The 24,417-nt window shown below is 42.7% G+C and overlaps 1 protein-coding gene across 1 annotated transcript in view; it reads left to right on the forward strand.

The window, feature by feature from the left end:
* Window positions 1-24,417, forward strand: part of TCF4 (transcription factor 4) — a 337,487-nt gene that overhangs the window by 170,781 nt on the left and 142,289 nt on the right. The window contains exon 6 of the mRNA XM_080920183.1: window positions 525-586. Coding sequence (XP_080776309.1) covers window positions 525-586 — 62 coding nt within the window. The remainder of the gene's footprint in view (window positions 1-524; window positions 587-24,417) is intronic.

Consider the following 24,417-nt stretch of genomic DNA (forward strand, 5'->3'; position numbering starts at 1 on the left):
CACTCCTGGGGAAAGGGAGTTTTTAAAAGGGAGGAGAGAGAGGTGGGGGGGAAGGGAGCTTAGAATTTTGAACAGTTTCTTTGCTAGATTCACCATCTGGAGAGTCCATGATTGATTAGCTTTGGCCTCCCTGTTAAGTGTCAATATAATCAATGGGAAGTACCAGGCTAGGGTCATTACATAGATCATTTGCCTGCTGTGTAAATAAAAATGAAATGGTTCAAATTTCGTGAGAGAAAAAGAACGTGAAAAATAAGGAATGACGATTTGTTTGTTAGAGAAAGTGGAGGCCACTGGAATGACAGTTTTTGGAAGTGTGGAGCAGTTTGGCTAAGAATAGGAATGAAGGATATTTTTTTCCAGTTTCTTGTCGCCAGAGTGAGGACGCGCCATTCCCTGTCTTGCTTGCACACATTACCAGTTGTGCCTCCTCTCCGTACGTAAACAGCAGAGATGAGGAGTGGGCCTCTGCTACCTGCAGGGGAGACGTTCGACTAACTCTGTGGTATTGTTTCTCTTGGCAGGTAAAACAGAAAGGGGCTCATACTCGTCTTATGGGAGAGAAAACGTGCAGGGCTGCCACCAGGTAAGTGCCATTCTCGGTTGGGGAAGAGGTGAGCGACCTAGCCAGGGAAATGATGCCTGCCTCTCTTTCAGTTGTGACAAGAAGGGACAGGGAGGGTCGAGAGCCTCCCGATGGCTGTCTTTAAAGGATGAAGCGAATCGGAGCTTGAAACTAATAAACATCTTATTTTTAGGGCTCGGTGGGGCCAAAGCTACATCCATTGGCTTGGCTTTATTCCTTTAACCATCACCTGGTACCCCTGAGCACTGTTTGCAAACCAGCCCTGTCTCTATCAAAAGAGTTTATTTGCAGTTAAGAACTTAACAGTTTCTCACCAAAGAAATGTTCAGTGCAGCCGCGTGTCAGCGTGTCAGAGGCTGGGGTTGGGTGGCATTGCTCTAAATTATAGTTTTCTTTAGGGTTATATGATGTTGTGTGAAAAGAGGGTGGGACCGAGGGATAAAAATGTCTGTGAAAATATGATTTGTTGTTCCTTTTTGTTTCTGGATTGTTTTTGGCTGGAAGTCAAGGCCAGCAGGCTAACAGCAAAGCCGTCGTCACAGGGGAAGCATGCATGAGTGAGGAAAAGAGGAGCACTTTAATTAAATAATAAAATGCCAGTGTAACACAAAGGCATGGAGTGTGTGCATGTGCGTGTGTGTGTGTGTGTGTGTACATGTGTGCATGTGTGTGTCTCTGCCCTTTGCATGTGTGTACTTCTAACTCTAGAGAACCAATTTCGGGAACGGTTGTCTATAGGGAAAGTGGACGCTTTAAGTTTATAAAGACTTTTCTTTGAATTTTGCTCTCATCACGATCCTAACTAAAATATGTATTTTAATGTGTACTGTAAAAGGACAGGGCTGGTGTATTAATTCCCAAAGCCCTCTCTGAAATTTAATAATGCTCTTTAATACTCAAAGTTTTATACTGTTTATTCCTCACACAGGGACATCAGACATTCAGTTTTTTTTTTCTTTAAGAAACAGATGCTTCATCTTTTGAGCCTTCTTGTTTTCTTAGTTTTTTAAAATGATGTGTGGGGGGGGGGGGGAATCCACTTGGGATAAAAAAAAAAAAGTAACCTGTTTATTATGTCCCTAAAACCATGTAAGCCCACGTGTGCTTTAGTAAGGTAACTGGCCACAGAAGGAATTCTCCCTTCTAGTAGCATTCACTTTTCACGAAGGTAGAATTCTGGAGGATTGGTTCTGGACGGGTTCTCCTTCCCCTCCCTGCTGTATATATTTGCATCTTAAAAGTTGACTCCTCTGGTCCAGTTGCCAACTCAGTCAACCACCCCCCACCCCAAGCTTCTAAAAGATCCGTGGCAATGAGCTGCACAGCTCTCGGTTGAGAACTCGTACAGGAGGGCAGCCCATGGCAGTGTGTGTGGAAAGAATCCTGCAGGAAAGAAATTTACAGCCGTCCCCGTGCAACGGAAACATCTTTGGAATGTGAGTGCACATGTTCGGGGCAGATAGCCTTCCAGAGCCTGGTCTCTGGTGTAAGGCTCTCAATTCCTGCAGAAGAGCCGGTTCCTGTGGGTCTGGTTTCTGAGGGTCAAGGCAGAGGTCGCCAGAGTTTCGGGGAGAAGAAAGTTAACGACATCCTTCCTCTTTGCAGATGGTCATGGCACAGGTCTCTATTTTTTGCCGGGCCCCTTTGGCTGGCCATTGAGAGAATAGGCTTCCTAGACCCTGTATCCTTTCTTACTAATAGGAATTGGCATGATTCCTCACAGACACAGAGATTTCCTCTGCTGAGTAAGCCTGGGGCCCCTGAACTTGGGAAAGCATCATCCATCCAGACCGTGGGAGTCAGTGTGTGCACAGAGCGCGGTCCCTTCTCCCTCCGATTTTTTTTTTGGGGGGGGAATACTTCCCTCGGTGAAACTGAACTTTTTATTTTTCTTTCAAACACAAGGTGAGAAGTGGAGTTGGACATGAGGCGGGGGGTGGTCGAGGTGGTTGACTGCAGTGTGTGAAGGCCGAAATTTGGGGGCCTTGTGTAGTTGCTATTCAGGAAAATGCTTTTTATGTACCAGGGCTGCTGCTTTTCCTGAGAGGTCTTCAGAATCTTGCTGGGGAGTGTGGCACAGCCTTTCTTCCTGGTAAAGCTTCACACTTGTGAGTCTTTCGAGACATGGCTCTCTGTGGGCTCAGCTAGGTCTTAGCGGTGTCCACCTATAAACAGTGTGATGAGCAAGGGCATCTCCAGGGAAATGTTGAGAATTCCCTGCTTGGGGGGAAAAGGCTCGAAGATTAGAGTGTGTACATAGTCTGGATTTCAGCTTTCTGTGGAATTCGAGAAAAGAGCAGAGCTGGAGTTTGTCTCTCAGGAGTCGGTTTTTCTGGAGCTGCATTGTTCTTTGAACCCTTGTCTACTACTTGAGCTAAACAAACCCCAAAGAAAGCCAGAATCCCCCGTGTCCTGGGCTTGGAGTCTAAATAGCAGATCACAGCTGAAATGATTCCCCACTGTGTAACAAGGTGAGTGACTCTCTCCTGGGAAGGGAGGCTTTTGTTTCCTCTATTTGCCAGCTAGTGAGACTCTGGACAGAAAACCTTTAGATGGGGTAGCCCCAGGAGCTGCAAAGCTGCCTTTTTATATGATAACAGTGTAGCCTGTGAACTTAAAGGGATGAGCAGTGCTCTGAGGGAGCCAGCCTATTCCAGTCCCCTGGCTTTTTGCTCTTCCCACACAAACATTGGTAAGCAACAGGTAGTGAGTGACCAGCTGTCCTGGAGACCTATCCTGAGATATACAGGGTCACTAAAGTACATCACTCTAGAACATAAGCATCAAGTGTGTGTGTGTGTGTGTGTGTGTGTGTGTGTGTGATCCCTTAAGCAATTGGTGTGTTTCTCTTAAAGATTCAGTGTTAATCATGATAGATATGGTTTTCTAAAAATTGATATTTTAGCAGAAAAATAAAAAGCCAGCAGGTTCTGTATTACCATTCCTTTGGATTCATTAAAAATAAGAAATAATATAACTAAACTTACCAATACAGAAATACATATATTGACTTTATTTTTGCAACGTTGGAAATTGTGTAGACAAAGGTGGCTTTTCAAAGCTCTCTCATGCAATGATTACAGAGAAAATGATTTACATTAAATTGATGTACAGAAATCGCACCCCGGCTTTAAACTTTCCTGCCAAGTCGTAGTCTCATATTACTTTTACTGGCAGAGCAAATAAAATTTATAATGGAAAGTTTGACAGAAGCACAAATGAGTGAAAACCAACTTTTTGCCACTTAGCCCAGCCTTAATTCTGGAAGAGTCAGCTCCTGATTCCTAACAATAACATCGCAACCAGCAGGAGGGTAAAAGAAAAGGGCCACTTGCTCTTGGTATCTTGGTTTTATCCTGTGTTGAATAAGATGCTTAACGATTTGCAGACTTTGAATTTTTGTCAAATTCTACTAGTTTTGTATGAAAGGCTAGGTCAACGTAATCTGTAACCTGGAGTATGGGTGCTTTTATTCTGAATAGAAGTTGGGCAATAGTGACTAGGAGGGGTGTGGTGTGTGTGTGTGTGTGTGTGTGTGTGTGTGTGTGTGAGAGAGAGGGGGGGGGGGGAGGAGAGGGGGAGAGAGAGAGGGAAAGAGCATACGGAGAAGCTAAGTCCAGTCAAATTAGTATTTTAGGAATCGGCTGGAACTGCTGTATGGATTCCCCGGTGACTCACTGTGCAGCCAAGTTTGACCCTGTCAGAGAATGTTCTGCAGAAAACTGATACGTTTTCAAAATGCAGCATTTCTCTTGACCTTGATGAAGCTTTTAGACGTCTTGCCTTAATTAGATTGTTCAAGGCATGGATCTATATTACATATGACCTCCATTTCAAAGGCAGCGAAAGTTAGTAATATAATGAAATCTGTTGGCGTTCCCGCATTGACCAGACAAACACAGCTCCTTCCCTCTCCTGTAGTTGAGGTCCACAGTATACTCAGTCATCCTTGCTTCTTTGGAGCAGCTCCTGACACGGGGCTGTCCTGATAGTTTTAGATGTATAGATATTAAAATTGATGCAGTAGACTTAAAATTATATTTAGTTAACCTGGGAGACTTGTTAAATTTCAGAAGCTTGAGGGCTATGGAGGAAACCAGTCATTTCTTTGTGTAACTTACTTTGTAATTCATTAAAACTGAACATGACTCTGAAATGAATTATAGATTTAAGAATGGAAATTTTCTTTAGTTATTTGATTTGGGTGGGGTTTATAAAAATGCTAAAACTAATATGCTTCTGAAACTTAGATTCTTTTTTAAGGGCTTTGATTTTTTTTTCCCTCTCCTTAAAGTGAAAATAGAAAAAAAAAAGATGTAAGTTAAAACGGCACAGAACTCTTTTAGTCTGTCAAGAAAATGACTACTTAGACTCTATAGAGCAGAAAGCCATATTGCTTTTTAATGGCACGTGGTGTTTGAATTTGTGTTTTTGGTTCAGCCTGAATCAGCGGTGTTATTCCCGAGAATGGCTCCTGGGCAGGCTGCTGTCCTACCAGCAGGCCTCTGCTTTCTCTTTGTGATACTTCTGCTAATTTGCCATTATTTACATTCATTGAATACTGGCTACCACAAGGGCTCTGGAAACTCTTGGAGAGCAAAGGCTGCCTCTGCTTTCCCGTGCTTTGTGTATCATGTGCCTGACAGGTTAGAATCAGAAGACCTCACGTTTGTTTTCTCAGCATCACTGTTGGGCAAACACTTGGGGGGCAGGGGATGAAGTTTGAACAGCACTGCGTGACCTGACCGGTGTAGTGGGCATCTGTTTCTGTGCCTGTAATAGTTAGAAAATGGCATGCAGCCTTTCCTTCTAACCCCAAATGCTAACAAGGATCCAGTCATTGTCTGGAGAAACACTGCAAGATCCTCTGAGCTAACCTGTGCTTCATTGACTTATTGATGGTTTATTATCCTTGTTTTTAATTTCTGCCATTTCTTCTACATGTATAGCTGACATTCCTCTATCAGGAAGGTGATCGGAAAGGTTTTTGTTTCTGGTGGGAATGTTAGGGGAAGTAAAGGTAGAAATCCTGATGTCATCATTTGGCTACACCAGAGTTAACACTGGGCCAGGATGTTTGTAACCCAGGTGACTTTGGAGATTTTGGGGTCTGAGTTTGATGTCATGACTGGCACTAAGCAGTGATTGTTAGACAGCCGCCTATTCATCTGGGGAGTTCTAATAGGTGTAACCGCTTTCAGAAAATACCCAAGTCTCATCAAAGTTAGAGGATGTATCTTTTCTTTCATTGTGCTAATCAGAATCTATTTCTGACCTTCTAGGGATGTGTGAGGTGCTAAGGAGAAATAGAAAGGGAATCCTTTTCCCCACTGACTTCTTCCTGTTGGGTGTTAATGAGGGATCAGGGAATTCCTGCTCCCTTCTATATTCTTCCACATATATACTCATGCATGTATGATGATCTACCCTCTACCTGTCTGTCATTTCTCCCTGTCTGGTGTGTATGTGTCTGTCTACTATCTACCCATCTTTTGATGTTTGCCTAGAATTGTGTCAAACTTCCAGGCTGACCAGTCTCTCCTCATCAACCTGAGCAGTTAGGAGTGCAGACGTGAAACGTGAACATGAAGTACAGACATGCCTTTCATTTTTATTTTGCATCTCGCATAGTGAACATTTGTAAGAACTTAGAAGATATAAAACTAATAAAATTAATTGCCATCTATCCACAAAAAATAGTTGTTAATATTTAATAGTTTTGTGAACAGAATACTTGTAACATATATTTTTAGAAAACCATTTTGAAGCACCAGAGCCAAGATTTCAACTCTAGGTCCTTCAGGATACATCTCTTCAAATTAGGGCAAGTGAGTGTCTGTCTTATTGTTCCGTCTCCTAAAGAAGTTATTGATCATTTCTTCCTCCTGAATCCAGACTCGAATTGCTTTAGCTGTCTCCATGAAAATGTGCCCGATGGCTTTGTAAAACATGTTGTGGCATTTGACCTTTGTACCTCTCTATCATCTCTTTCAGATTAGAGCCATTCCTCTCTGTTGTTTGTTAGTTTGGTTGGTTGGTTAGCTGATGGTTGCCTCACGGAGACCAGTGTGCTCTTTATAGATGATCCCTTTTCTAGACATGGGTTTGTTTCTGTGTGATGATGCCTACATTTGTCCCTCACTTGTGTGACTGCACACTGAAAATCACATCTAAACCTTTACTGAGATTCAGGCTAGGAGTTTGTGCCTGAAGATTTTGGGATGACGGGGAGTGCTTCACCGTCATCCCGCCAGGGCCCTGGATTCATGGCATTGCTCACTGGATGATCCAGTTAACCTGACACTTCCTAGACCAGTTTGTTATAAAGAAAGTGTTCCTGCTTTGCAAACCCTTTGGTAGTAGCTAATTATGCTTTTCCTCTGCATGCTATTCACTGGGTGCTTCTAGCACGAGTTGATGAAACCTGGCCGAATCAGTAGATTTCAAGTAGGATTTAGTTTAGTGAATCAGTTCAGTTTTGTGTGTGTGGTGAATGCACCTGTATCTCTGCCAGAGCACTCCATTATAGGTACCTGTGTGGAGGCCAACTTCTAGTATGTTCCTCAATCTCCCTCTCTATTTTGGAGATAGGGTCTCTCAATAACCCTGAAGCCCACAGTGTCTGTAAGACTAGCTGGCAAGTGATCTCCCAAGATCAGCCTGTCTCCACATTCTCCCATGACTAGGGTTACCAGTGTGCTTTGCCATACCTTGATATGTGTGTGTATGTTTGCAGTATGTATAGTGTGTAGTGTGTATGTGTGCGGTATATGGTGTATAGTATATATGTGTGCATGTGGTGTATGGTGTGTAGTGTGTGTGTGTAATATGTATAGTGTGTAGTATGTGTGGTGTATATAGTGTGTAATGTGTGTGTAGTGTATGTGTGTCTGTAATATATTTTGTAGTGTGTGTATAGTATGTATAGTGTGTAGTATGTGTGTATAGTATGTATAATTTGTAGTGTGTGTGTGTATATATATATATATATATATAGTGTCTGTTGCATTGTATGTAGTATGTGTGTATATTGTGTATAGTATGAGTAGTGTGTAATGTTTGTGTGTCTATAGTATGTATATTATGTAGCATTGTAAAGTATGTTAGTGTGTGTGGTACATAGTATGTAGTATGTGTGTATAGTATGAATAGCGTCTCTCTGTGTATGTGTCTGTGTGTGTGCGTGTATGTGTGTGTAGTATGAGGGATCCAAGCTCAGGTTTTTGAGCTTGCATAGCCAGCCCTTTACCTACTGAACCGTCATTCCCGGCACTTATACCAATGACTCCTCAACAGCAACATTCTACATGTCTGACTGACAACCTTCCTTACAGAAGAGCTCTCCTTCATTGATCTTTTGTTTGTATTAACGTCAGCACTTTTAATGTTCCCTGCTGATAATCATGTGAGGTCAATGGTCCTTAGTTTAAATATGCTCTTTACTGATGGCTTATTGGCCAGCAATAAAGCATTTTTCCAGTCTCCTATAGTCTATTGGTAAGAGAAGCAGTTAAGCTCTACCCATAGGAAGCAGGAGTAATCAGAGTATACATCTTCCCAAGAGGAACTACAGTATTGATTCTTTAGCTGAAATTTGGAGCTTTAAAAGCAAGTCTCTGTCTCTGTAATTGTAAGATTAGCCTTGCTATAAGTCCTCCTGTCTCTCCGAAGTCTCTTCTTGCTCTTTCAATATTGGGTCATTGCTACTAAATGCCACAAAGTTGACCTCCACTGGTTGACCCACTCACTTTTATGGGTCATAATCTAGGCTCTGCTCTGAAGAATCAGAAAGATACTGAGAGTAAACGCCACCCTGATCAGTCCAGATGTGTTTGAAGAATTAAGTCAACCTGTGTATATTTCTGAAAGGCTATTTAGGTCCAGACTGAAGGAATGCTGGGAACTAATATAGGTGCCAATATAAACCTCTGGGGTGACTATTAATCATTCCCATTCAAGGGCCTAAGAAATAGAACCCAAGGAAATGAAACAGGCAGAGTCCGAATCACTCTACGTGTCCGAGAGAGCTTTCTCACTCTCATGTGTCTGGCTTCAAAAGCAGAAGCCTTGCTCCCTGCTACCCCAACCTATGAGTGGGGCTCTAAGTTCCGTGATCAACATTAGCTCTTATTTAGGAAAAATGCCTCTCAGTGGGTGTCATGGTCCCCATAAAGTCTCGATTAGCACAGTGCTCCTAAAAACTTCTTCGCTCAGATCTGTTCAGATTGGCTGTTTAAAGTAGGGTGTATCCTTCTATTCCCGACTGCCCTGCATCGAAAAAAGTGTATTGTATGAATAATCTATTTAGTAACATCCTCAGGGTTGGCATATGCAACTTCCTCACAGTCAACAAGGGTTTCCTGTGAAAAGGCTGGGGTAGGATGTGCCGGTTCACATGTTAGCGACAGAGCCAGCACTTCCTTTAAAACGTGCAGACACCACGCTGGCCTTGGTTTTCAGAGTCAGGGGCTGGTCAAATGAGCTTTGCCATGACGCATTTGGATTCACAGAAAATCACTTTATTGTTCCCAAAACACTAGGACAGTGTAAGGTAAAATTCCTAAACAATAGCTTTAGCAGGCTCTAGAATCGGACCCGGTGGTTTTTAGACAATTGCATTTAACCCACTTGTTCAGTATATCCAATAACAAGGCACAAGGTAAAGACATGGGGCAGCCTTACATGGTGCAGGCTGAGCACTTGCAAAAGCCACCAAAGGTGTTCCGAGTGATGGATGACTACCAAAGAAATAGATACTTTGCATCTGGATTGTAAATTCCTGATGTTGGATAACTTTTTTTTTCTCATGTAAAGCAATGAAAGTTTTTGAAAATTATTAGACATCAGGACTGTAATTGCTCATTTTGTATTCCATTGTGTACAAAGAAAGGAAAATCATATAATATTAAAATATTGATGTAATTCTACAGTGTGCCCAAAACTTTCAACACTGACATATATCTACATGTCTTCTAGAAATGGCGATGGCCCTGGAACGTTTTCCCCCTCTTGAGACGCTATGCACAGTTTAGAATCAGGATAACCTTCAAACGGGATGTAGCTCAAATGTATATTCTCACGTCTAAATGCAAATACAACACCAATCCATAATCAAGGAAATGTCTGCTTAATATCCTTAAGGTGAAGTTGAAGACTAAAGTGTCCAGAACACCAAAAGATATGGATAAACCCCCTCAGCTAAAAGAAATTCTTCAGGAAGATGTTGAATTTGCTGTGCAGCCTCATCTCAGTAATGCGCCTAGAACTGACATGCTCCCTTGTTGGACATTTTTCCCCTTCATGTCTGACTTGTATGCAGGGTTAACGGGATGCTCACAGTGAGCCGTGGCTGACGTATATGAAATAGACCACGGTGTCACAGCAGCCCAGCAGAAAGGGCTGTTTGGCTGTATTTACTTCCACTTCGCTGTTATGCAAATGCTGCGCTTTTTCTTTTTTTTTCTTTCTTTTCTTTCTTTCTTTCTTTCTTTTTTTTTTTTTTTTTTTTTTTCAGAGCATGGCACTGATTTGTGTCAGACTGTCCTTGTATTTAATAAAGGGAGAAGTCACATTTTGGTGGGACTGAGACTTTAGGCTGGCACTTCACCAGATCTTTGTGAATGGGACCTGTTATCAGTCATGGCATCTAGCGAAACCCCCCTGTAGGCAGGATTTCTGCTGCCCTTTCTATTCAAAAGACTCCTTTTAGTAAACGAATCTCTGTGACTCGAATAAAATATATCCTCTTATTTTCAGCCCTCCACAAAGCCACGCTTCTGTGTCTTGGGGACAACAGAGAGTCAATGTTACAGTATTACTAAGGAGTGACAGCAGGGATGTTTTCCACCAGTGACCATCCCCAGAGTGCCATAGGCGGGAGTGGGTGGTCCTTGTACGGTGGGGTTTGACTGTGCATGCAAAATAATCCAGACTTATTTGCACCACCCTAATGAACAGCAGGCCACTGAATCTTTTCAGTTTTATTGGTATTGTATACAGTATGTTATTAAATTTCATCTCTGTACTACACCTGCAGTAAAAGAACCAAACATTGCAGTACTTGAAGAACATGGTGTGTGAGGTATGAGGCCCATCCCTACCCCATACCCCCAACAGCTGCTTTCCGATTGCAGGGTCCATTGTATATATTCCCTCGAGCCTGCCTCTAATAATCGAGACACATCTGCCATGGCAGTATTATAGGCATATGTAGTTTTATTGAAAACTATACCTGTAAAAAATTAAATAACTCCTACCTCAATTAAATTGGCAAGCTACCTTTTGTAAAGATCATATTGCAGGGCCCCAGAGACCCGGGGAGTTCATTTCATACTTCTATTACAAATCACCATGTATGTTATTTTATTTAGCAGAGTAGCTGATATTTCTCAGGCTTTGATCATAAGGTACTTTGATCACTTCTCATTTTCTGTCTAACTTTCCTTCTCATCACAACATATAAAACAACCATCACAAGCACAGAATATGAAAAAAATATTCATAATTTTCCTGCTATGAATACAGGATAAACAAAGGCACAAGAGAAGACCGCCATGTCCCTCTGTGTGGGACCACTTGAGTAAGCCTAAGGGTTATTCACCAGGATTCCACTTGTCGTTCACCCGAGGGAGTGGCTGGGACGGTCTATATCTCTGCTCCTTAATCTTCCTAATGATGCCACCCTTTTGTACGGTTCCTCTTATTGTGGGGAACCCAATCATAAAATCAGTTTTTATGCTACTTCATTACTACCATTTTGATTTTGCTTTTGTTTGTTTGTTTGTTTTTGTCTTGTGTTAGACAGTGTTTCTCTGTGTCTCTGTGGCTAGCTTGGACTCGCTCTGTAGGCCAGGCTAGCCTTGAACTTACAGAGATCTGCTTGCCTCTGCCTCTAGAGTGCTGGGATTAAAGGTGGGTGCTGCCCCTCCCTGGCTTGTTAGGAATTTTAATATTCATGTCTATGTTTTCCTATGGTGACCTGGATGGAAAGGTCATTTGACACCCACAGGGGTCGAAACCCACAAGTTGAGAAGCACCGGTATACACTCTTTCTTGAGATCTGCAAGGTCTTCATCACACAACAAGGTGATAAATAGGTTAGTGGTCAGATCAAGCATACTCGGGTAGCTTTGGTCTCTTAACACTTTTCCTTTGTAGAGTTTAGAGGGCCAAAACTCTAATTTCTATACAAAAGAGAAACACTGAGTGACATTTTCCTTTGGCAGTGTGGCTGCTGGTAGGTTCTTTATGCTTTAGTGACCGACCACGACCCCAATATTCATAGAGGCAAGACTAATTTTGGTAAAAAAATAAAAATAAGAAAGGGCATTGTGTTGTAAGGAAAATCTAATTTAAGAACTGAGGGAAGTGGGAGAGGAGGAATGCCTGAGATCTACAAATGACAAAGATACATAGCAGGTAGGCATCATGTTTTCAAAAAATAGTGATAAAAAATACCTAACCAAACAAACCATATTTGGTGTGTGATCAGCAGTCTGTGCTGATGTCATTAGAGGACAGAGTCTGGTATCTAGCTTCATAACACTTTTCTAACTGTCTCAGAGAAGTATAGAATATTTTAAAGTACGTTTTGTTGAGTTATTGTGATATATTGCATAAAATGTAAAAAAAAAGTGAAAAAAATAGTGATTTATAAACCACATACTTTTGCTACTGGATCACTTAATGTATGTGGGCTGTGTCTCTAGGTTTCTGTGTTAGTGGATCTTGCCAATATTATGGTGAGTTAATCAAGAAGGAAGTTTATAAACGTGTCTCAAATTATCACAGAAAACAGAATGCAATGAAGATATACCAATACTGCAGAAAGGATGTCAGGATGAGCTTGTATCTTCTGCCCCATGGTTTTGTAGCAAAGACTCTGCATTACTTCAAAGGACTGTAAGGGAATAGACAGCTCACGTGGGTGGTGTATTCTTTCTTCAAGAAGAGCATAGGCTTAGGTAGTAGATTTTTGTATCCAGTTAGAAAGTAGATGGTTCACAAGAGCAATATGACAGAGGGCAGAAAATCAATACTGATAACCAGCCCCGGGAAAAGGTAGTTGCATGTTGAAGCACTTTTTCCTCAGTAGGAAGATTGCTTAACAATAGTCTTCCTTTGCTTCCTCTTGGGCTTGCCTGGTACCGTGAGAGTTTTGTATAGTCTTTATTCTCTTAGGATATTTTCTGCCCTGTTCGTGGTTCCCAGGAGTATAACATTTTATGGAATAAAAAAGGGTCATTGCCTACAGTTGGCACCTAGAACTCCCCAGTGTGAGAATCCAAGATCAAGATTTAAGTGCCATTAAGAAGTCCCCTTTCCCCAGGTGGAAATGAATTCTCAATAAGCTTATCAAACACAATTGATAAGCTCTGTGAGCAGTGTGCCTTAAGTCGTAGCAGTTTTTGAAGCTCTAAGCACTGAGTGTTCCACCCATGGCTGAGATGTCCTCCTATAAAAATGTCTATTATCAGGTCTTTGGAACTGTGAAGTCTGCTCTAACCCGCACTGTAGCTCAGAACTGTCATGTGCAGGCAGAGTGTATGGTGTGACATCACTGGTGTTAAAGATTTGCTATGGACAGTGACATGTGGCAAAGTGGAATGTCAGCAGCTGCCACCCTTATGAGATGGACCCTCAAGGAGATTTGGCCTCATTGCTCTTTAACTGTCTTGGCCAAGAACTTACCTGATGTAGACCTGGTCTTTCCTGCCTTCCTACCAGAAACCATGTAAATACCGTCTGAATTTGTTTTCAGGGCAGGAGACTTGGCTCTGTTTTGACAACGAAATCAATATAGCTATTGGGAGGAAGTTCTAGATCTTGAGCAAAAAATTTTCTGTTATTTATTTCTAGAGAACTTGCATTGTACTTCAGCAGGTAACATACATATTCTAGTTCTTAAACTCCAGACTCTGGCTTCATTACAAAGCAGACTTTCATCTCACGTGTCCTAGCCACTCTCTAAAAACTCATAGTTTGCTTCTCAGAAGCAAATGGGTGTCAAGGCTGGAGGCTCCTCTGGAGTTTCATTCAGATGTTTCTGCTTTGTCACTTAATGCAAATAACCTTACTTTTGCTATAGCTGGCCACAGGTATCCTCTGATAATCAAAACGACATAAAGAATCTCAGCTGTCAGTGAAAACTGGCTGGAACATTCAATAATTAGATGCTTCAGCAAACTTCCGCGTTTGGAAACTTCCATTCTGAATACTTAGGATTTTATGTTTGTGTGTACAATTTACACGCACACTGTGGTGCTCTGACGCTAAGAGCTTTTCAGATTAATGTTGGTATCTAGATTTGGATCTCTTTTTATGAAGTGAAGGCATAATTTGGAACCTTCAGACATATAAAGCATAAAAATAGCTAGTTCACTAAAGGTACTAAATTTGAATTCTGTTGGTACATTTTGCCTTGGCATTAATCCATTTCTGTCCATTGGCATAGTCTCTGACAACCTCCAACAATCCCCTGTGACCTCCTGATCTCCTTCACCTACAGAAGCCCTTAGTTCCCAGATAAAGTCATTTTTGCTTTCAGGATAACAGAGACTCTGCTGCTTTTCCGCATCCAGAGTCTCCACTGCTGTTTCCTGGGGCTGTCCTCCCCTCCGCTCCCCTCAGCATGTCCTCAGCAGCAGCTTACCCGTTGCCACTGGAACTATTAGCTTTGCTCATTTTTTTTTTTTTTTTTTTTCTGATTTGGTCTCAAGAGTCTCACCTCTAGTGGTTGGGACCGACTTTTGGTCACCCAGATCCTTTCTCACCTTTCAGCCTCATTCATATGCCCTGCTCCTTGTCAAGTTCAGCTGCACCAGCCTGCTTCATGCTCTCCCTGGCTCTCTTTCTCCAGGCCCCTTGTCTACTGGGTAATTTTTATCTCACCTTTCCTCGTTTTCGCCTAACATCTCTTTTATCAGATAGTTCAAATCCTCTCTTCAGACTGTCTTCTCGGAGCATTGGATGTTAGAGCCATGCTAGAGTAAGGTACCACGCTTCTGTGCCTCATTCCCTAATAGCTATTCCCCTGGCCAGCCGGAAGCCAGCAAAGCCAACGCTTGCCGTCTCTATTCAGCACTTAGAGTGGATGGGTGAGCAAACGGATGTCTGAGCCAACAGTAACCCTAACTGCACACGAGCACGTGCGCTATATTGAAATGCGTTTATTAGTGATATCACTAACCCTTTAAGGTAAGAACTGTCTTTTATCTCATTATTGTTTCAAGAACCAAGATTTAGAGAGCCTTTCGCCATTCGTGATACTCAGAGATGAAAGCAGCCAGTCAGTGTTCTAGATTAGCTGTCCCCCTCTGTCACTTCTTTAGCCGTGGATAAAGTTGGGGAGAATTTTCAAAGACGTTACCTCATAGACATTCCTGCTCTCCTTTTTCTGACCACTCGGCATCATCCTTGGACACTTGCATCATACTGCCATTCTGGGACCTCCCTCTGCCAGTAACGTGACAGAGTCCCTAAGGAGGTTCTGAAGCTCAGGAGTTCAGATAGTCATAGCCTGTCTCTAGAACAAAAAGTGTTAACAGCTTTCACGTCCCTTATAGACGCAAATCGAAATAACACATTGCACGCTTCCCATGCTGCCCCCCAGCATTGCCACTGACTCCCTGTTAATCCCCAGAAACTGTGAGGAGCACCGCAGCCCTCTGGAAGGTAGAAAAGGCCTTGGGGCAGAAGGGATAAGCCCAGTGATGGCTGGAAGTGATCTCCCATGCTTTGTGTTTGTGGTTTTCCTTATTCCATCTTGCTTGTGAAAAGATGGAGAAGAACAAAGAAGAAATGGAGGAGTTGAAGAGATCGTGACTTGCCTTTTCCTGTTTCCTCTGTAGGATTCTGATCTCAAAAGTAGGGCATGAAGAAACTGATGATAACAAATTTAGCCTTTTTAAAATTTTTATTTTGAAGTGCTTGAAGATAGAACGTTAGTCAGAAAAGACCTAAATAGCTAGTTCCCAAACCCACTGAGGAGTACGTGAGACACAAAGCTCAGAAATGTTAGATTTACTTAGCAACGTATCCACACTGACCACAGAAGACAAAATTCGAATAGTATCATGTGTAAGTTTTTTCCTAAATGGGTGGGCTCTCTTTCTTCTAAGAGTCAAAGGCCACCTAGGCTAAGAAGTCATAGCCAGTGTCAGCCGGGAAAGCAGCCTGAAGAAATTTCTAGATGAGTGTTCCTTTGTTCCGCTACCACTGAATTGCTCTGTCACGGAGCCAGAGGGTGTCGTTTGATTGTAAATAGTGAGTTTTTGAAATGTCACTGTAACACTGGAAAAAATGTTGTCTCAGAAGGTTGCCAAAGTGACAGAATCCCCGACATTGTAAATACCAGCCAACACAAGTGCTCATAAATGACAGGAATAAAATATACTTGACTAAAATCCACACCAATCACTGATAACCCTGTTTACCCCCAGTGACCAGGAACTGTGAACTTGGATAAAAAGCACAAGTGTGCAGCTATCACTCATGTGTCTGAGCCTCAAGCCATTCCAGAAAGGCTCCCTAAATATGTAAAAGCTTTGTAATAACTAAGAAGCAATGTGTGAGATGGGATGTCAGCAAGCCTTCAGAGGAACTGGCTGGAGCCCTGGCTGTCTTCAGCACCCTAGGGGGCTGATAAGGTCTCCATTGTTCCGCTCAGAACCAAAATGTAAGCCAGGACAGGCAGGCTTAGTGAAATATTTTCAATTTATGTAACTTGTAGACTGTTTCGCACAAGCCAGCACTTTCCTGTGCTCTACACCATGAGGGAGAAGGCAAAGGGACTCAGTGAAACCCCAAACTTAGACTTGGCAGGGTTGGGGCCCATAGCCAGACCTTCCCATATCCCTGTGACTTCTGACCCAGGTCTTTTCTTGACCACAAATTCCTTCCTTCTCGAGGTGATTGCTTCCTCGCCTTTTCTGTTACAGTGTTCAATTGGCATTTGGACATCAAGCCAGCACCTCCCTAGCCTTTGTGAAGTGCCCACTCTTAGTGCTCAAATGGGGCACTCCTAAAATTACCATCTCCCCAAAAAGTCTCAAGAAATGGTGGATCTGAATGGCATAGAATTCTGCTTCTCTGACTCTCACATTAATAAGCACAAGATGAAGTCACTAGGGAACTGGAAGAGTCTCCCACCCCAAGGCACACACCATTTCCTTGGGTGTACAGTAAGAACTGGACTGTCCTGAGCAAAGCCCTTCGACTTCTCTATAGGCACACAATCATTGGTCCTCAGTGTTTTCTTGTATTGTTTGTTAAGTATTACTTTCATAACTAAAATGAAGCAGTACTAAGTATTAGAAATAGCCGTGATGAGAATGTGTGTCTGTCTGTGCTCTTATTAATCTTTTCTAGTCAGTGTCAATATGTAGACCAGGGTAGCCTGAGTTCATGATGTTCTGTCTTTACCTCCTGAGTTCTGCGATGGCATGTATATATCACTAGATCAAACTCAAGTGGAAAATGTTGTGTGATGGCTGTATTTTTTGGCTATTTATGACTAGGGAGGAATCTACAGGACCCAGCGATGTTTTGGTCCAGCATTGGTAGCGAAGATTTTAAGACCGTGTTGTTTCTTTAGTGTTCGGCATGGATCTGAGAAGATGGGCAGGGCTTAGGAGAAAACAGTAGTGTTGTGAGACCTTAGTAGCTCTGCTGATGGTCCTGTGTCAGCCTTCCAGCGTTCTCATGGGAGTTCCCTGAATAAGGACCCAGTGTGCTTCTCCTAGTACCTGGTAGCTGGCCAGAGGCAGGGGGGTACCGGATTGGCTAATGGCTGTAGGTACTGGTATGGAAAATGACTGCCAGCCAGTTCTAGGCTGTCTCCAGCCACTCCACTTGTGAGACCAAATAGCTTCTCTGATTCAGACTCCCCTTGACCTCATGGCCTTGACCCTGTAGAAATTCTTTTGTTTAGACAAACTATAAGGGGAGAACTGCGTATTTAACTGCATCCTTACTTCTCCTTCCCTTGGTTTCCCGTTTCTTTCTTCTGCTTATTTAGAACCCAAAGGGGAGGGCACAGGGTACTTTGTTACCATTGTGAAAACACACAGGCTGACCTTGCACTGGCTTAGCAGAGGATGACCTTGAACTAAGATCCTGCTGCCTCCATTCCACCAGTGCTGGGATTGCAGACATGTACCCCCATATCAAGTGGAATATAGGATAAGATCCCACACTGCTAAAGAAAGCAAGGATACATTTTAAGATTTCACTTTTCTTTTCTGCAGCTCCCTGGGCTTCTTCCTTCAGCTCTGTTTTCTGCTTCACTCCATCCCAAACCAGCCATTGGCAGTATTTTAAACTTTCGAAACCTCAAAGATTCTGCCTCCTCAACCAGGAAATATCCCCAAAGTGCCCCCTGGTGGCAAGAATAGGGAAAAGCAAGATGGAGGGGGGAGTGAGGCAGCGTGTGACTTTGGATCTGATTTTTCCCCCGGAACATCTCTAGCTGTCTCTAGCTCATAAATCATCCTTCAGTGTCAATGTGAGGCGGCTTTGAGTAGATGAGTGTGGTCCCCATTTGCAGCTTATTTTGGTATAGAAGATTCTCCCTACTGTTCTCCTTCTGTTGGGCTGAGATTCGTTTCTACAATATTTCACTGGCCTTGGCCCTTTCTAAGGGTACTAATGCACTTCGGAGATAGGAGAGACTAGGAGAGAGGGCAGGGAGGGAGCCCGCATAGTAATGCAGGGGTACTGGAAACCTATGCTTTCTGTCACCTCCTGTATTGGCATGCGTGCAGGGAAGGGCTGTGATTTCGTGGCATGCTGACTAGCCAAACACTGTCACTGCTCACTGGGCTACCAAGTATGAGCACGCCATCTGATTGACAGCTGTCCTTTGTCAGAGGGCCATCTTTTTTCCATTTCAGTTTGACTGAATCCAGATGACATCCGCAGAGCGCTCGTGTCAAAGCTCTGACAGGAGGGCCCAGCCTGCCATCTCACAAGCTCAAAGGCAGAGTCACAGACAGCCTCAGAAAGGAATATTAACTCACTGGCCACTTTCCAGTGGGACATACCGGCAAAGAGAACAGGCCCAACAGCAGGCACCTCTATCGAAGATAACTAGAGGTCCATTTTGATAGAGGAAGGCACACATCCCGGATCAGGATGGATCATGGTCATAGATAGCAGTTACCTCAGAAGTTATCAGTCAGAAGTATTTCTGTTGATCTGAATCATCAAAGTACTGGGATGGGTCGAGCAGTTCAGGGTGAAGCCAGTGTTGTTTGGGGCATTGTACAGATGCTGGACAGGGTGATGTCATTAGCAGCATGTTTGAAAGTCTAACTGACACCCCACTTGGATAATAAGAATGGTGCAAATCATGTGTGTGCTTTGGAAGAGTTTGGTTTTGTTGTTGTTGATGTTGTTGTTGATGATGTTGTTCCCAATCAGACTCAACTTCTTTAGGGAGAAGAGCCGTGCCTCCCTCAGTCTGCAGACTTGGATTTCAGAGGTTGCTTTACAAACTTGGAGAAACACAAACCTCCTCCTAAGGACATTGTCCTACAGCGCAGAGACATCAGTCTGGATTTTGTGATAGGGAAATAATTGAAAGTATTGTACAAATCTCAGATTTGTAATTTGGACACTGAAATTTCTGCTTTGTTATAGCATTTTTAATGAATTCAGCATCTACTCAGATTTGCTCAGAATTCAGGAGCTGGTTGGGTCTGGGTTGAGTCACTTGTGCCTATTGGTGGCAGATATTTCCGATACTAGATCATGATTCAGTGTCTTCTTTAGGTATAACAGGAGGTGGACATCTTATTGTATTCAATACTAGGTACATTAATTTTGTTCACAGTGTTCTGAATGCGTATTCGCAATTTAACAGAAACGTCATTGAACTTGAGCAAACACAGAAATTCTGAGTGATTTGTTTGATTTGTCGAATGTTACATAGTCATAGAGCAAGAAAAACATTAAACTGCATGAGACAGGAAAGGTTCTGGCTTCTAGGCTTTAGTGGGCTAATTGAGGACAGTGCTTAGACCCAATCAACTCCTAGAGTGGGTTCAGCTAAGATTCTCAAGTGGCCTGATTTAAAATGCACCCTTTAAAGGCTCCATTTCTGTGTCTTTAAGAAGAAGGCTCAGCTGGGTCACTCTTCTGCTTTCCGTTGCCGTGATAACCACTATGACCAAAAACAACTTGTAGAGGGAAGAGTTTGTCTGGCTGACACTTCCTGATAACAGTTCATCAGTGTGGGGGGATTAGGACAGGAACCCAAAGAGAAACAAAGCCAGGAACAATGGAGGACTGCTGGTCATAGGCTTGCTCTCCACACCTCACACAGCCCACTTTCTCATCCTATCCATGATGACCAATGAGGGACACCGCCCACAGTTGGCAGGGCCTCATCTCCCATTACTCATTAACTAAGCTAAGGCACCACAGACCTGCACAGAGGCCAGTTTACTAGAGGTCTTTTCTCAGTCGAGGTTCCCTCTTACCAGGTGATTCTAGTTTGTGTTAACTGAACAAACCCTAACTAGGACAATGACTTATAGGATCCTGTGAGCTCTGAGTACTGTGAGCATCTGTCTGATAGATACTGAGGCCCAAGGGTAGCTTTTAGTCATGATACACATGATAGACTCCCAGAATACCACACAAGACTGAAATTCTGCCCTTTAAAAGAAATACAGAAAAATCTGAGACCTATACCTTTAATCTATGATATTTTCCCCCTAACTTCTTGTGGTATAGATAATAAATCTCTTCCTTTTCCTCGGTGTTTAATGGCTGTGGTCAGAGTGGAGAAAGATGGTTAGTCTAAGGAGGGTACAGGATTCAGTGGTTAGCATTGCTCTTGACAGATAGCTTTGTCTTGGGTATTGGGAAAGCCAGGTGCCAAAACTGGTATGTGGCCACATTCAGTTGGTTCTGAAGGGTGGCCTTTGCCTTTCAGCTCCTCAGAAATTTATTATGTGCCAACTTAACTAGCAGCTTTTGCTGTCTTGGTGAAAACCAGCTAAGGATGATACACTTTAGATTCAGTGCTCCCTTGGATTTGATAAAATGGAAAATAATATATCCTCTTATATATCTGAGCGTATGCCGTGTATTGAGAAAAGGCCAGTGAAGCCCCTACTAAGGGCGCACTGCAGTCTTGAGTGGCTGTTGTTGTCATGGTGACAGATCCACGCTCTACCAGGTAGACAACGCTCATGCAGCTTGCCTTTCCAGAATGCTCTTTAGAGGAAGGAGGCGTGCAGATACAGGGTGAGAGGAAGGTTCTGGAACTGAGGCTGGGAGTTTCACTGCCAGGCTTGTATCATCTGTCTTAGGAGGACTATTTGTCACTCACCTAGTCCGACATGCTAGATATCTGCTTTTAAAGACAATTGAGGCCTTTGCCTGTCGTTGAGTTTGAACTCTCCGGACCTAAGCCGCTCTCAGCGTAGTCAGGGAGTAAAGAGTTTGCTAATGGTTGGAGATCATCTCAACCAACTTTTCATCTCATGTCCGACCAGGCAGAGGGGTGTTAGCTAGCTCACGACTCCCAGATTTACTCTGGGTCCAGTTCAGGCCTGGGCAGCCCAGTGCCCGTTTTTAACATCCTTACCTTTGAACTCCGTGATTCATGAAGGAGCAGTTTAAAATAATGAAAATAGGATTACAAATAAAGCGCCTTCCTTCCCTGTGCCCCCCTTCAGTCTCTGAGGTGCTTTTGTGTGTGTCCATAGGCTACCATAGCTACAAAGGCTGGCTACATTTGCACAGCACTCCTGAGTGGTCTCTGTGCTTCCTCAGACCCCATTGTTCAATTTCTCATGAGGTAGACTTGTCCCCTCTGGTTTATAATGGACCAAAGTTTATGGTATAGAGATAACATTAGATATATCCTTTTTTGTGGTTGAGTCTGAAGACCGCTAAGCAATAAGCCCACAGGTTGTATTTCCCACCAGTACCAGGCTGACCATAAACATTGTCTGCTCAGGAACTGGGGCACATGCTAAAGGATGCTCAAGCCCTTTCCCCAGACCCATCTTATCACTTTTACAAAGCAAGTTTTGAGTTTACTGTTTTTCTTAAAATGAGAGTTTAGAATCCTTCATGTAGACAGACTAAGTCCATGAAGCATGATTTCATCATAAAAATTATTATTAAATATTGATGAAAGATTTTTAAATTTCAGGACCTATTTGTCAGCACACTGTCCTTTGTTTAAAAGGTAAAGAGATGATTGGCCTGTAAGAAAAGATTTTCTCCTTCAGGCTGTTCATGGTGGAGTTGGAGATGTGAGTCATGGGTCTAGAGGGACGCCTCAGTTGTTGGGAGCACTGGCTGCTCTTCCGGAGGATCTGGGTTCAAAGTCTGTCAGTTCAGAATTGTCGGTCACTCCTATTCTAGGGAATCTGATACCCACACACCAATGCACAAAAATAATATTAAATAAATTATTTTTTAAAAGAAAAGGTAATGTGTGTCATTATACCCAGTGGCAAAGTTTCAATTTTAAACTTTTGCTTTGGTGCTCAGAACCAAATCTAGACTGCCCCCACATGTTCTAAGTGCCCATTCAGACCTCTTCTGAGCTACAAACACTTCGCAAAAGCAAGAAATCAGCCGTAGTGATTTCTAGGTACTGTGGATACAGAGTTGGATATGATACAGAAGCCTCAATTCTGTCTACCCCGTATCTGGATAAAAATCAGGTGAATAGTGTGTCCTAGGCAGAGACGATCAGCACAGCCTTTTGGGTCATCCTCTGCATCGCCAAGTCAAGCTCATGGCCAGGAAAAAGTGACACACACCTTCTGGGCCCCAGTCTCGTTGGTATTAGTGGCTCTCCTTTATGTAAACAATTGTGCAAAGATTAAATTATTTAACCATGGAGGACACTTACCAAAGTGCCCTAAATAGTACTGCTGACAAGCTGTATGTAGTGGTCCATGTCTTTATTCCCAGCACTCGGGAGGCAGAGGCAGACAGATCTCTGTGAGTTTGAAGCCAGCCTGGTTTACAAAGTGAGTCCAGAACAGCCAGGGCTATTGCATAGAGAAACCCTGTCTCAAAAAAATCAAACCAAACCAAACCAAAATAGTACTATTAATACCTTTTCATGTAGAAATGTATCTTTTTGGGGGAAAGTTTTGTGCAGATACGAAAAATATTGTGTCGGAAAGACACAGGAATCTGTTATGTAATGTAGTATATCCAGTAAGCTTTGGCTAGGACTGTAAGAAGCTGGAGGAGTGGATTGGAACAAGCCTTTGCGTTTAGGTGGACAGCAGTGGGCTCTAACTGAATAGCTCACTGTTGGGAAACCTAGAGTGTTCAAGTGTTCTTACTGAAACTTTTCATTTTGGTTCAGCTCATAACTCTTTGTAACATTCATTTGCTTCTGAGCAGTCAAGCTGAGAAAGTGGGCTTCTTTTTTTTGAAGTTTTTCAAAGCCTGTTTTCATATTAAAAGAAAATATGAAAAACAATATAGCATATTAAAAGTACAACACGTTTCCTTTAGCACATTAAATGACGGCAGCACAGTCACGTTAACATACATTCATAAAGAGTTAGTTGGTCATCTTTTTTTTATAAGGTAGAATAAAAGGAAGAAACAAAATAGCTCTTTTGGAGTTTCTACGTGGCTAGTGGTGGCCAGGGTTGGGCACCTTGGGGCATAGTCCTGGTAATAGTGCCATAAAATAATACCCAATACACTCTGGGCTTGCCCCTTGGTTAAATTAATAGAAGCACTAACTGACTTGCTTTTATGGCTGTTCAGTATCACATGAAAAATGAAGTTTCTACTTAAAGGGCATCATTGGGTCCTACCCTCTGGATAGTTTTAACAGGTGGGGCTTAAAGACTTTTCCTGGGGAGCTGTCTTGGCACAAGCAAAGCTTTTGGGGTCCCTCTGGCCTCCATGAAATCTTTACACAACATACTTAAGAAGCTTTTTGTATCAGGTAAATGGAAGCATAACTTTAACATATTTATGCCTATCCTTGACTTTACTTCTTTCTAATAGTAAAAGAATAAAGTGAGTGATTATTTCACCTATTATGAAGAAGTAAGTTCATCCCCTTGATGGAACCTCCAAATGGCTTGTTTTTATAATTGTCACATTGTAAGGAAGAAAGAGACTTAAGTAGGGTGTGTGTGTGTGTGTGTGTGTGTGTGTGTGTGTGTGTGTGTGTGTATGTGTGTGTGTGTTTGTGTGTGTGTTGAAACTGTCCTTATTAGAATGGGTGGGAGTTGACGTTCAAGCCCCTTTGTTTCATTTAAACTCAAATAGAATAGGGGCTTAACTTCTAACCAGCACCCCATTCTATACTGCCATATTTCCAGTCTCACCAAGTGACTAGGTATCTTTGGATCAATCAAACAACTGTGGGAATTCTAACCATTAGGAAGGATGGATGAGAAGGCAAGGCAGATGAGATCTGGTAAAAACTGGTCTCTGGCTAACTCTCTGAAAACACATGACTTTCTATTTCATAGGTTTCTAATGTCTACAGCTTGGTTCCAGCCTTCACTATGTAAGCCTGCTCTAGACATCTGACCCACCATTTTAATAGAAGGCTAGAGCAAATAAATCCCTGCTAAAATCTTCAAAGAAGTCCTGGTGGTGAAATGGACATTTGGACTCTGATTTCTCAAGGATCTATAATAAGATTGGGTTAAGTATTTTAATGGGCAAACCTACATTCTGTGATTTAGGTTAAAAGGCATCTCGAGGCCCTGGAAAGTGTCTTGTCCACCACTATCAAGGAGTTTACTATGATTATTAGAACACTTGTGCCATGAGAGAGAGGGAGGCCAGGGTAAAGTATGGAATTCAGGATGAGATGT

This window comes from Micromys minutus (genome assembly GCF_963924665.1).
Source record: "Micromys minutus genome assembly, chromosome: 8".
NCBI lineage: Eukaryota > Metazoa > Chordata > Mammalia > Rodentia > Muridae > Micromys > Micromys minutus.